The following is a 14,804-nucleotide window of genomic DNA, read 5'->3' as shown; positions in this document are numbered from 1 at the left end:
ATGTGCGATCATGTGCGCTTTTCTAGAGAGTGCCCATTGATTGTACCCAATTCTCAAAGGAGTCCGTGACCTAAACAAGGTTAAGAACCACTGCACTAATATAAACGTGATTTCAAAATACTTACAAGTGATGTGTTGAAATGTCTATGTAAATACACACTTCCAGAGTGTACTAAGGATACCAGTTTCGCAAGATGTTTATTTGTGATAACCCCAAATCGTACTGTTCCTAGGTAATCTGAAACAGAAAATTTTCCTTTATTAAAGAAAAGGCCTATGCCTTAAAACAACCACAAAACCCAATGATCAATTCTTGATGCACAAACCCCTGGAGCAAAGCTCCTTCTGGTAACCTAGCCTCAAGAGGGAAGAAGAGGAGGTGAGGAACCTCTCCTCCTGACACAGACCTCAGCCCCTGCGATGTCAAGCCTGCTCCTGAGAGGATGTCTCTAAGTAAACTCTCTGACAATCACCTGTGCTGAGGAGTCCCCTGTATCCATCTTATGATGGTCTGACGTGTCCTCCTTGATCACAGGCCAAGGCACATGCTGTTCTCTTTATCTAGACACTTCTTGTGGCTGATCTCCTACTTTCTCTGAGAAGCCTTCTTTGACCACCCCACCTAACAGCAAATACTTAGGAGACAGAGTCTACAAAGGGAAACTGGGCTCCCAAACCACTCAGGTACTCTCTTTTTTTTATAGCACTTCTTAACATCTGCATAATCTCATTCTCACCTAAAAAATCTCACCCTGTTTTTTATAGCACTTCTTAACATCTGCATAATCTTCTTCTTTTACTTGGATTTCTTTGGTCCAATATCCTCTTTTTTTGATTTTTAGAGACAGTCTTGTTCTGTGGCCCAGGCTGGAGTGCAGTGGTATGATCTTGACTCGCTACAACCTCTGTCTCCTGGGCTCAAGTGACTCTCCTGCCTCAGCCTCCCAAGTAGCTGTGATTACAGGCATGCACCACCACACCCAGCTAGTTTTTATAATATATATATGTATTTTTTTTTTTTTGAGATCTCGCTCTGTGCTAGAGTGCAGTGGCATGGTCTCGGCTTACTGCAACCTCTGCCTCCTGGGTCCCAGTTCAAGCAATTCTCCTACCTCAGCCTCCCAAGTATCTGGGATTACAGGCATGAGCCACCATGCCCAGCTAATTTTTGTATTTTTTGGTAGAGATGGGGTTTCACCACATTGGTCAGTCTGGTCATGAACTCCCAACTTCATGATCTGCCTGCCTTGGCCTCCCAAAGTGCTGGGATTATAGGCATGAGCCACCGCATCCGGCCTTAGTTTTTGTATTTTAACAGGCACAAGAGTTCACCCTGTTGGCCAGGCTGGTCTCAAACTCCTGACCTCAAGTGATCTGACCACCTCCGCCTCATAAAGTGCCAAGTATGAGCCACCATGCCTGGCCCAATTTCCTCTTCTGACTGTAATTTCTGTGAAATTAGAGACTTTGCTTCATGCTGGTATCCCAGCACCTACAGAAGTGCCAGGGTGTATAGTGACAGATCAAAACACATTGACTAAATTGAACAAATCTAGCATATACAAAGACTGATACAAATCAACAAGAAAAGGAAAACTGTTAAAATGGGCAAATCACAGAAAAAGAAATGTGTATAGATGGCTAATAATTACAGAAAATAAACTCAACCTCATTATTTTGAAAGAAAGCAAATTAAAACAAAATACTACTTTTAACCCTCAAATTGCCCAGAATTTAAGATATAGGAAACATCAAGTATTGACCAATAGTAGAGAAACGAGTATTCTGCTGTGATGCTGAGGGAAAAAGTCAAAACGGCACAGCCACTCAGGAGAGCAGCTGCTGAAGTGACTAGATAAAGAATGGACACAGCCAGGATTTCCACTGCTGAGCATCCACACGTGTGTCAGGAGTCACAGGCAAGGATATTCACCAAGAAACACTCTGCAAATGTTAAGAACAATGAGGCAGGACTATACACCACAAAGAGAAGCTGAAGAAGTTAGAGTAGACCTTTAATACTAATGAAAGAAAGAAAAAGAAAAAAAGAAAAAGACTGACACTTATAAAACAGTTTGTGTGTGTGTGTATTTTTTTTCCTACATGTTTAGAAATGTATATTTTTTCTAATGTTTAGAAATGTATAAAGAATCTAAAAGGATAATAAAAGTGGTTTGATGTTGGGGAACAAACATCAACAGGGAACTTACATGTGAAACTTCATTTTTTTCATGGAGTATATCATATTTGTGTGATTATAAAGTATTTAGTGTTAAAGGAGGGTGAATAAGATACTACAGAACAAGGTACATTCTATCCTATCCCCTTTTTGCTTTATTAGCACATGCTAAATAAAATATCAGTTAAACTTTAGGCCAGGTGCAATGGCCCATGCCCTTAGCCTTAGTACTTTGGGAGGCCAAGGTGGGTGGACTGCCTGAGCTGAGAAGTCTGAGACCAGCCTGGCCAACATGGTGAAACGCTTTCTCCACTAAAAATACAAAAATTAGCCAGATGTGTTGTGGCAGACACCTGTAATCCCAGCTACTCGGGAGGCTGAGGCACAAAAACCGCTTGAACCTGGGAGGTGGAGGTTGCCATGAGCTGAGATCCTGAGATGGTGCCACTGTACTCCAGCCTTGGTGACATAGAGAGACTCTGTCTCCAAAACAATAAATAAATTTTTTGAAAAAAATCAGTTAAACATCAAATGTTACCAAATTATATACAAGTAGCTAAGATATAAAAATATTGAGGTGCTAAACCCATAAAGTTTCTAGTTTCATCCCATGAGCCCCACTTTCAGCGGTGTGATCCTCTCTCCCTCAGGTAAGGAGTGGCCAAGAAGAATGAGGTGAGAGTAAATATGTCTCTACCACCAGAGTCAATAATTTTTCATACCAACCTGGTGAGTTTAAAATGGCACAAAACAAAAGAAATATAGGACAAATAAGCCAGAAATTAAACAGTCTGGTTACTTACAGGTGGCTGGGGAAAAGGGAAGGGGAATGGGAAAGCAGGGCTGAGAGGCCTGGCACTGAGTAGGCCTTTCAGTGTCTGACTCCTAGGGCCAGAGTGATGTTTCACATACCCTTCACATACTCCAAAATTAAACAAGTAATTAAAACCAAGTGAGATGGGGCAAGCCCAATGTGGAATACAGCATGTACAAATAACCCTAAGTATTGCAAACAGGTAACACCACAGTGAAGGAGATGGGAAGAAAGAACTAACCTAATAACTGGAAAACAGTATCTTGACAATGCTGAAAAACTAAAGGCAAAAATAATTGTACATAAGTGCTGTAAATCTAGGTAGTGTTTCTTAAAGAGATATAAGTTAGCAATTCTGCAACTACTAACTTACTTCGTATTTCTTTGTAGTAAATACATTATAGCCAGGACTCTCACTGTTGGACAAAGAATTCATATATTAACAAAGGAAGGCAAAAATAAACCCTGTGATGTTAAATTGAAATCAGAGAGAATCAGTATAATCTTACAGCTTTTGATACACACAGACAGACAGACACACACAGAGAGAGAGAGAGAGAGAGAGAGAGAGAGAGAGAGAGAGAGAGAATGGATACAGAAATATAAATATGTGCATGTGTGTGGGTATAAATACAGTTCCTAGATCTATCCGCTGAGAAGACCTAGAATGACGTCCTGATACCAAAGAGCATACCCAGCACATAGATGATCTTGGTTTCTAATGCCATTTACATTCTCTAGTAAAAGAAATCAGGACCCTTGGAGAAGAGGTTGATTCCAGAGCTGGGGTGAAGAAAGCACAAGATAAGCCTGAAATATCTTGTATCAGAAGGAAAGAAGCGGGCCGGGCAAGGTGACTCATGCCTGTAATCCCAGCACTTTGGGAAGCTCAGACAGGCAGATCACCTAAGGTCAGGAGTTTGAGACCAGTCTGCCCAACATGGTGAAAACCCATCTCTACTAAAAATACAAAAATTAGCCAGGTATGTTGGTGGGCGCCTGTAATTCCAGCTATTCAGTAGGCTGAGAAAAAAGAATCACTTGAATCTGGGAGACGGAGGTTGCAGGGAGCCAAGATTTTGTCATTACCCTCCAAGCTGGGCAACAAGAGTGAAATTCCGTCTCAAAAAAAAAAAAAAGGAAAGAAGTGCTCATAATAAGATAAGGGTTTGTCCAAAGGACACAGGAGCCAAGCCAAAGCCCTCCAAGTAGCCAAAGTTGGAACAATGTGAGGAAGAAAATAAACAACGACAGTACAAAGAATAAGATAAATACCCATGGCTCCATAATGATATTGATGAGAACAGTCAGCTCTTCTTACAGGAGAATTCCACTAATAATGAAAAAAGAATGAAGGAAATAGAAAATAACCATCTGAATACCAGAGTAATTGCTGCAGGCAAGATCCACTGATGGAGGCTAAAATTAGTGGGCAAAAGTTTGAGTTTACATAGTCTCAAATGATCTTTCCCCAAGGAATTTATTTATTAATTACAAAGGAAAAGATACTAACTTTTCAGTGGAGAAACCCAGCAAACACTACTTTAACCAAGTGATCAAAGTTAACGTCACCTGTAGGAGATGACACATAACAGGTGTCTACCACCATGCCTGGCCAATTTTTTTATTTTTAGTAGAGATGGGGTTTCACCATGTTGGCAGGCTGGTCTCAAACTCCTGACCTCAGGCGATCCTGACACCGCATGAACCCCTTGATAAGAAGTGCTGAAAAGGACCTATTTCTATGGCATTGTTGTCAAAAGGCAACAATCACAAGAAAACAGACAAAATTGAGTGATTTTTCTACAAAATACCCAAGAAGTATTCTTCAGAAGTGTCAAGGTTATATATAAAGCATAAGGAAAGACAGAGGCTTTGTCATAGGTTGGAGGAAACAGAAAAAACCAACTCGTCGCGATATGGGATCCCAGGCGGATCCTGAAACAAAAAGACACTCATGGAAACACTGAGACAATCCAAATGAGGGCTGCAGTTTGGTGAATAGGACTGTACCAATGTTAATTAATTTCTTTTGGTTTTTTTTTTTTGAGACGGAGTCTCGCTCCGTTGCCCAGGCTGGAGTGCAGTGGCGCAATATCGGCTCACCCTCAAGCGATTCTCCTGCCTCAGCAATCAGAGTAGCTATGACTACAGGCATGCACCATCACATCCTCTAACTTTTTTGTATTTTTAGTAGAGACAAGGTTTCACCATGTTGGCCAGGCTGGTCTTGAACTCCTGACCTAAAGTGATGCACCTGGCCTCAGCCTCCCAAAATGCTGGGATTACAGATGTGAGCCACCGCACCCAGCCCTAATATTAATTTCTTATTTTGTACAAAACCACCTAACAACTGGTTATGTAAGAGGTTAACAATGGGGGAAACTGGCTGAAGGCAGGGAATTACAGAGCTCCCTGTTCTATTTTTGCAACTTTTCTCTAAGTATAGAATTAGTTGAGAAATTTTTAAAATTTTGTTTAAAGGGCATGACATACAAGTCCAGATCCCAAAGCTGTTAGAAGAAACAGTCCAAAGAAAGGATGTGAATTAGGAGGACCAAAATACCCCTCTCCAGAAACAGCTGATCTTGGTGGACAGTCACAGATAAAAGAAGAGAAGGAAAAGTAGCCTGTAAGGAAATTCATTTGACAGGCTGCCAAAGTCACCATCAGGATTTATTAGAGCAGAGGTGTAAGAAGTGACAGCCTGACCCAAAGGTTAAAAGGGGACATTCAAAAACCTGTGTAACTGTATTAATAAGAACAGACAGTCTGCCCAGACAGAACAGATTCTAACATGCTCAAACATATTATAATCTCAAAACTTTATTTTTCACACATGGAGAAATTTACAAAAATCACACTTCTATTTAAGTTCCAGCATATGGTGGAAATCTTGCTGGAAGAAGCAGCTTAAATTTGCAGTCTCACGTGAACAAAGAATGCCTGGATTAGCAGAGGAAGTTTATAGCATAAAGACGATACAAGAAAACAGCATTCTCTCATCTCCTTATCCAGAGCATTCTCTGATAAGCAGAGCTCCAGGGCTTTCTACAATAGAAGTCTTTGTCATTTATAAAATTAATTCTTTTGTTCTAAAAGTAATGAAGTTTCAATATTTTAATTAAGAACTTGGAATCTGCCAGATAATTAAAAACAAACTAAAACTCATACTCTCCTTTCCTCCACCCAAAAAGGTCTAAAAGTTGCAGTATCCCATTCAATTAAAAAAAAAAAAAAAAAATCTCCATTAGTCTGGTGATTGGCCACTTCAAGATCTCTCTCAAACAAGTGACAACTGGTGTCAATGGTCACTGCAAGATGTAATAAGATCTTGAAGGAACATCTGGGTAAAATAATTAGTTACTAAGCAGTTTCTGCAGCTGTTCACACAGGTGGCTAAAAAGGTGACCACAGCATGACTCTTGGTGCACCTCACTCCTCAGGGAGAAAGGTTGATCCTTTGCTGCTTACTACAGAGGGTGCTGGGTCCAGGGCCCTGCAATCATTGGCTACAGAGCTGTGCACAGAGGTACCATCTAGGCCCATCACAGCACATCTCCCATGGACACTGGCTGGGAAACCAGCTCTATTATGCTGATGCGAATACTGTTTGCTGTGCTTTGAGCAGAAATCGTCTTGTGCTTTGACCCATGAAATCTTGCCTACTTTTGGCAGGCAGGCAGGTTTCCTCCTGGCCATCTCTTGTGAGGCTGGAATTCTCTGCCCCTAAGAGAATGTTCCCCCCTTGCTTCCCACACCCTCCCCAGGTATAGCTTCGGCTGCTCTTTTGTGCCTTTTGTGCACCACTGTCACTATTCACCTCATGGTAGCTACCAAGGGTGCCTGAAAGACCCGAAACTCCATCTGGTTTCCACTCACATTCATCTGGCTCACTCTACTCTCTAGTTTGCATAAACGCTTTCTGGTTTTTAACAATGTTTTAGTATAAAACTATAGCTAACCCTTGAACAACATGGATTTGAATACAGATCTTTTTTCAACCAAACACAGATCCAAAATAAAGTATTTGTAGAATGTAAAGCCCATCTATATGGGGAACCAATTTTCATACATGCAGACTCTAAAGGGCCAACTGTGGAACTTGAATATGCAAATTCTGGTATATTTGAGGATCCTAGAACTAATCCTCAATCTATGCCAAGGGACAACTGTATTTTATTTAGTTTAGTATCATTTGACTTAAATTTAATTTTAAATATTAAAATGTCAGTCTAGGACCAGACACGGTCGCTCATGACTGTAATCCCAGCACTTTGGGAGGTTGAGACAGATGGATCACTTGAGGTCAGGAGTTTGAGACCAGTATGGCCAACCTGGTAAAACCCCAGCTCTATTAAAAATTAGCCAGGTGTGGTAGCGGGTACCTGTAGTTCCAGCTACTCTGGAGGCTGAGGCAGGAGATTCGCTTGAACATGGAAGGTGAAAAAAAAAAAAAGAATGTAAAATATCTCCATCATTATTATACTGATTATATGTTGACATAATTTGGATACACTGGGCTAAATATTAATTTCACCTGTTTCTCCCCCCACTCAATTTTTTTTTTAAGACAGAGTCTAGCTTCGTCACCCAGGTTGGAGTAAAGTGGCCCAATCTTGGCTCACTGCAACCTCTGCCTCCCAGGTTCAAGCAATTCTCCTGCTTCAGCCTTCCAAGTAGCTGGGATTGTAGGCATGCGTCACCATGCCCAACTAATTTTTGTATTTTTAGTAGAGACAAGAGTTTCGGCATATTGGCCAGGCTGGTCTCAAACTCCTGACCTCAAGTGATCTACCTGCCTCAGCCTCCCAAAGTGCTGGATTACAGGCCTGAGCCACTGTGCCCAGCCTCATTTGTTTCTTTTTAATTTTTAGCAGAGCTATTAGAAAATTTTAAATTAGGCTAGGCATGGTAGCTCACATCTATAATCCTAACACTTTTGAGAAGGCTGAGGCAGGAGCATCACTTGAGGCCAGGAGTTGTTGCCCAAGAATAGCCTGGGCAACAGAGTGAGACCTTATCTCCAAAAAAATTTTTTCAAATAAGCTGAGCATGGTGATGTATGCCTATAGTCCTCAGTACTCAGGAGGCTGACGTGGGAGGATTGCTTGAGTCCAGGAGGTCAAGGCTGCAGTGAGCTAAAATTACACCACTACACTCCAGCCTGGACAGCAATGTGAGATCCTGTCTCAAAAACAAAATTAAAAGAAAATTTTAAATTAGCTATGTTGTTCATATTATATTTCCATTGGATTATGCCGGCATGGTAATGATGAAAAAGAAAGATTCATTTATCTCAGGAAGAAAATTAGGCTGCAATGATAAATCCAGGAGCCAGAAATCTTAATAATATCTGGTAAGGTCACATGAGACAATGTTTCTTAAATTTTTTTCATGAAAATCCCTCCAACAGTAAAGAATAATTATCTCTAAGTACATGTCTCCTCTTCTTCAAAAAGGAAAAAGAGAAGGTCTAGATCTGTAACTCTAGCCTGAGCTTCTGAAATTAATTCTCTCTCACAGGCCTACGGTATAGTAAAGTACCCAAGGATACACTGAAAGAACAGACAGAAACACCAGGTCTGAACAATGCAGAATTCCTTACACTGGGGAAGGTCATCCGCTATCATGGAGACTTCCATATGAGCTCATCTCTAAGGGATCATGGAACAAAATGGAGCATTATCAGGTCAAGAAAAATGCTCATAAAGGTAACTGCTAACAAACCAACATATACTTCAAAACAAAGTACCACTGGATTAAGTCACATGGCATTTAATCAGCATGGCTAAGAAGTTACCATTTACTCCATGGGGAAATTTTTCTCATTTCTTTCAATTGGAAAATAGGGATATCCCTGTATCATGGTACTTCCCAGTTGTTGGGAAACAATTCTCATTTTAGTCTCTCTGTCATTTTTAACTTCTACTTTTCTACTCTTCTTTCCAAGGTTTTAAATAAGTCAGAAAAAGGAGAATAGGATTATACAAAAAGGGATTAAAAACAACCCCTCTAATGTTAATATTTACATAATGATTCACTTTTCAGGTTCTTCATAACCATTTACTGGGTGGTGATTGCATACATTTCCAATAAACTGTCCGTCAAAATGAGAAAACCTTCGAAGAAATGTAACATTACAGAAATGCTTGTTTTCAATGTATAAACTATCATTACTTGCACTTTCCCCCAGAATGTGACAGTGAGATTCGCAGTTTCAAAATTCTCAATATAAAGCACAAAGCAATTATCTAGAAAAAAAAAATCTGGCATTTAGACATCACAGATACACTGCGGTGCTTGCCAAGATACTACTAAACAGTAACTTATAAGCTGTGATTATTTTTATGTGTGAGCTAGGTAGGAAGGAAAGAGAAATGTAGTTCCAAATACATTATTTTAGAGAAAGTAAACTATAGTGATAAATATGCATTGTTACACATACTTAACCTGACAGTAAAATAAACATCCTCACACCAGCTGTTCTCATTTAGTAAGTCTAAAGCACAATATTAAAATGATCAATTCAGGTCAGGCGCAGTGACTCATGCCTGTAATCTTGGTACTTTGGGAGGCCAAGGTGGGCAGATCATTTGAGGTCAGGAGTTTGAGACCAGCCTGGCCACCCCGTCCAGTGAAACCCCGTCTCTACTAAAAGCACAAAAATTCACGAGGTATGATGGCGGGCACCTGTAATCTCGGCTACTCAGGAGGCTGAGGCAGGAGAACCACTTGTACCCGGGAGGTGGAGACTGCAGTGAGCAAGATTGTGCTACTGCACTCAAGCTTCAGTGACATAGCAAGACTCCACCTCAAAAGAAAAAAAATAAAATGAACAATTAAAAAACTTCCCTTTGTATGCACTTCCCTTAAATTCCTCTTTATAATCCTCAGGGAAAGGAAAAACTTTGCAAACTAAACATATCCAATGAGAAACCTCCTCGACCCCATTTCAGGCTATTCTTAAGGTCTAACACAGGAGAGTCAGGTAGATGAGGTCTCTGTCACATGTTCTCTTTTTCCCCACCAAAGAATGCTTTAAAAATGTAAAAAACATTCTTAGCTCCCAGGCCTACAAAAATAGTCCAAGGGCCATTGCATTTTTAAGATGAAATGCCCCTTATAGATAACTAGAGCAAAGCTCCTTTATTTTACAGATGGGGAACCTGAAACCTGAAGGCCAGTGAGAAATCAAGGCTGGGCCATGATTACACCAGGATATTTGCTATTAAAATGACTTCAGGGCTAGGCACAGTGGCTCACGCCTATAATCCCAGCACTTTGGGAGGCCAAGGTGAATGGACTGCTTGAGCCCAGGAATTCAAGATCAGCCTAGGCAACATGGCAAAACCTATCTCTACAAAAATTAGCTGAGTGTGATGGCTTGAGCCTCTAGGAAGATCACCTGAGCCTATGGAGTTTGAGGCTGCAATGAGCCATGATTGTGCCACTGCACTCTGATAACAGAGTGAGATCCTGTCAAATAGATAAACATTAAGGAGAAAAAAAAAATGACTTCAAGACTCATTGGCCCCTGCCTATCTGTTCTTCTTCTTAGGAAGGTAACACTGAAGCCCGGGGAAAACTAGAAACCAAGACAGGCTGCTAAGCGGAAGAAATAGCCTATTCGTCTGTTAGTGCAACAGGAGCTCCAAGAAAGAAGCTGGGGTTATGAAAATCACAGGACATCTAGTATGCCAGACGTCATGATAGACAATCAAGAGTTATGAATCCACAGAACTTCCGCTAGGTCTTGAAAAATTAGGAAGGCAGACATCAGCCAGGGAAATGTATTATATTTAAAGCAGTATTACAGGCAAAGCCAAGAGGGAATCACCACATCATATCAGCTGCTGTACCTCAGTAGAGCAGAGGAGATGCAGAGAAAACAGAATAGGACTGGAGTGAGACAGCTCTGCAGGAGGGTTCTCACATCAGCTCCTGTATTTACTGGCTTGTGACTGTACTGGCTTCCTGTTGCTGCTGTAACAAGCGGACACAAACATATTTTAAAGTTCTGCACGTCAAAAGTCCAAAATGAGTCTCATGGGGCTGAAATCAACACTGGCCTACTACCAAGTCATGCTCCTTCGGGAGGCTCTAGGGAAGAATCTATTTCCTTAACTTTTCCATCTCCAAAGGTCACCCACATTCCTTGGTTTGTTGGCCCTTTCCTCCTTCAAAGCCAGTGACAACTGGACTGTCCATCTCACATTACACTCTGTTATTTTGCCTCCAATTTTCATTCTTAAGAATACTTCTGATTACACTGAGCCCACCCCAATCACACAGGATAATCTCAGTGTCAGCTGATTAGTAATCTAATTCCATTGGCTGCCTTAATTCCTCCTTGCCATGTATATAACATATTCATAGGTTCTGGTGAGTAAGAAGTGGAGCTTTTTAGAGAGCCCTTCTAGCCCTGCCTACTACATTAACCTTGATTAAGTTAACCTCCCTAAAGCTTCAGTTTCTTATCTGTAAAACTGGAATAATTAACAGCTCCTACTTCAAAGGGTGATAGTGAAGACTGTCATTCAGGTCAAGTCCCCCTGGCTCAAAGAAGTGCTCAGTCAAGTGTCAGCTTATCTGATTCAAGTGTATATAAAAGGTGGCCAAGGACAAACCAGAACTGGGCTTGACTGCATGGAGCTGTTTGACTGTAAGATTATGACTTTATTATGTGATCCCTAAGATTTTTTTCTAAAATTGTAATGCTTCTGGTTCTTTATCTAGGAGTCTAATCAACTTCCAAATATGAAAAAAAATAAACTTTGAGAAACTGGATCAACACCCATACTCTAAAAGAGGACAACTTTAAAAGGGTAGAAAATATCACTAAATAATTAGAAAGTGAAGGTGCAATTTTTCAGATACCTGAGATAAAGGAATCAAAATATATCTAAGTGAACACTAAAACTGGCTCTGAGCTTCTAGATGCCAAAACACAAGTGGAAACCCCTGTTGCTTTCCCCGGCCCCATTAATCTTCCACTCTGTATGTTTTCTTCCACACTTATCTGGAGGCTGAGCCTCCCACTCCCAGTACCCATCTCCACTGAGCCATCTTCCCGTCTCCACCTAAGGAGGGCTGTCACAGACCCATCACCAAATTCTCATTGTGAGCAACTGTATTTCTTGGCCACACTGGCTAGTGGCTCCTGCTGATAGCAAGGAATGAGGTACATTCATCATTGTAGCTATATCACATAGCAGATCCTCAAATGGTTGTTGAATTATTTAATAAGAAATTATACTTCTGAATCTAACCTCAAGTGCTGGGAGGACCTTTTCTGGCCTTAGTTCTTATTTATAAGACTTAAAAAATAAGTCAGGGCGGGGCACAGTGGCTCATGCCTATAACCACAGCACTTTGGGAGACCAAGGTGGGTGGATTACTTGAGCCGAGGGGTTCCAGACCAGCCAGGGAAACATGGCAAAACCATGTCTCCACAAAAAATACAAAAACCTGCCAGGCGTGGTGTCACATGCCTGTAGTCCAGGTCCTTGGAGGGCTGAGGTGAGAGGATCAACTGAGCCTGGGGAGGCTGAGGCTGCAGTGAGCCACGACTGTGCACTCTGGCCTGGGCAAAAGAGTGAGAGACTGTCTCAAAAAAAAAAAAAAAAAAAAAAAAGAAAAGAAAAGAAAGGAAAAAAATCACAGTGGAAACAAAAGCATCTCCCACAAAATATACAAGGATTCCTTTGCTAAAATAATGACAACTGAGTTAAAAAGTCAGTTTTAGGTGTGAGGACATAAAGTACAGAATACTTCTAATCTGTATTAGTCAGTACCCAGAAGAGTCTCAAAGCAGGCAGACAGTTAGAAAAAGATTTCCCCCATGAATGGGTATAGTGGCAATGAATGAAATTACCCAAGAAAACGAAGCAATCCTAGAACCCATTCCACTCACCAAGAACTGTTAAACTCAATGTCTGGTCCAAAGACCCAAAAGTTAGACCCAAACTCCAGAGAAAATAAAGCAATCTCCAAGCCAGCCTTGCTTGTCAGTCCCTTGTTTTTTCAATGCCTTTTAAAATGTCACATACAGAGTAAGAAAACTCTATCCTTCGATAAGCGCAGTGACTCACGTCTGTAATCCCAGCACTCTGGGAGACTGAGGTGGGTGGATCACCTGAGATTCGCGGAGACCAGCCTGACCAAGATGAAGAAACCCTGCCTCTACTGAAAACAAAAAAAATTAGCCAGGCGTGGTGGCACACACCCGTAATCCCAGCTACCCAGGAGGCTGACAGGAGAATCGCTTGAACCTGGGAGGCAGAGGTTGCAGTGAGCTGAGATCATGCCACTGCACTCCAGGCTGGGCAACAAGAGCAAAAACTCCGTCTCAAAAAAAAAAAAAAAAGAAAACACTATCCTTCAAATCATTTTTTTTTTAAGACAAGGTCTCACTTTGTCACCCAGACCAAAATGCAGTGGCATGATCTCAGCTCACTGCAGCTCTGACCTCCTATGTTCAAGCAATCCTCCCACCTCAGCCCCCTAAGCAGCTGCAACTACAGGCTAATTTATATATTTTTTGTAGAACAGGGTTTCACCACATTGCAAAAGGCTGGTCTCAAAATCCTGAGCTCAAGGGATCCACCTGCCTCAGCCTGGCAAAAGTGCTAGGATTACAGGTATGAGCCACTGCACCAGGCCAAAATCTCTTGATGCTCTGTGAAATCTCACAATCCGATAGAACAATGCTCCAGAAAAGCTTTCTTCATGCAGAAGGCCTTGGAGGAGGGCACTTTTTATGTGTACTGACTCGGTTCCACAAGCAAATCTCAGCAGCATCAGACACCACCTGGTGGAGTACAGGGACCCTATACTGGAATCAAAGTTCTTCCTCCATTGAATATATTCCTCTAAAAAAATTCATTAAAACACTATTTCCCAAAGGGAGTTCCTTAGAAAACTAACGTTAGTAGATTTCCTCATCAATTGAGTTTAGGAATTCCCAAAGGTGATAGAAGGGAGTGGAAACAATATCTTTAGTTAATACTTTAGTGTATTTCCAAGATGACATTTAGGTACCATGTGAATTTCAATTTGATCTCTACAAAAAAAATTTTTGTTTTAACTTGGTGGTGTGGTGCTGCATACTTATAGTTCAAGCTACTCAGAAGGCTGAGGCAGAATGATTGCTTGAGCCCAGACGTTCAAGGTTACAGTAAGCACCACTGCGTTCCAGCCTGGGCAACAAAGTAAGACCCTGTCTCTGCAAAAAAAAAAAAAAAGAATAAACCAGGCAGGGGAATTCCTACACTATGGTCTATGGAGCCTGAAGGGCCGGGCATGAGAAGTGGAGAAGGTGGTTAGAGGGGATCCAAAGTGACACTTAAATTCCTGTAGCTGAAATCTTTTTCACGCGTCCTTTACCAGTCATTCATTTACCTTCTTTGCTACAACTATGCTGGAACATAGTAGAGCTGTAGGAGCAACAAGACAAAACCCTGCCATCGTGGCACTCAGTAAATATTATCTGAACAAATTAGCTCCTATTCTGGTGGGAGAGAGATTCAGTCCATTTTGACAGGGTGAAAACCATGCATTACGAACAGAAGCAGGTAGGAGGTTTGGATGTTTTTACAGTAGATAAAATACTTATCTGAGCTGCTTTCAGCCAGATGGCTTAGTTTCTAATTAAGGTATAAAGACTATTACTTTAGACTCACACACAAAGGATTTCACATGATTTGACTTTATAAAACAAGGATTTATATACTTATCTCCACCCTCCCCAAATTGACAGATAAGCAAACTCAAACAGAAAGTTAAAGATTTTGTTCCAAGTTTACAGAC

The 14,804-nt window shown here is 41.1% G+C and overlaps 1 protein-coding gene across 10 annotated transcripts in view; it reads right to left on the bottom strand.

The window, feature by feature from the left end:
* The window catches only part of TXNDC11 (thioredoxin domain containing 11), a 71,837-nt gene that overhangs the window by 27,545 nt on the left and 29,488 nt on the right, over positions 1-14,804 (bottom strand). For 6 of the 10 annotated variants that reach the window (XM_035267016.3, XM_035267014.3, XM_009009198.4 and 3 more), the window contains one exon: positions 126-238. The exons of the other annotated variants lie outside the window; for them this stretch is intronic. In XM_035267016.3, the coding sequence (XP_035122907.3) occupies positions 126-238 (113 nt within the window). The remainder of the gene's footprint in view (positions 1-125; positions 239-14,804) is intronic. 10 annotated transcript variants of the gene reach the window in all.

Source organism: Callithrix jacchus, chromosome 12 (assembly GCF_049354715.1).
Source record: "Callithrix jacchus isolate 240 chromosome 12, calJac240_pri, whole genome shotgun sequence".
Classification (NCBI taxonomy): Eukaryota; Metazoa; Chordata; class Mammalia; order Primates; family Cebidae; genus Callithrix; species Callithrix jacchus.
This window is presented reverse-complemented; position numbering and strand designations above follow the sequence as displayed.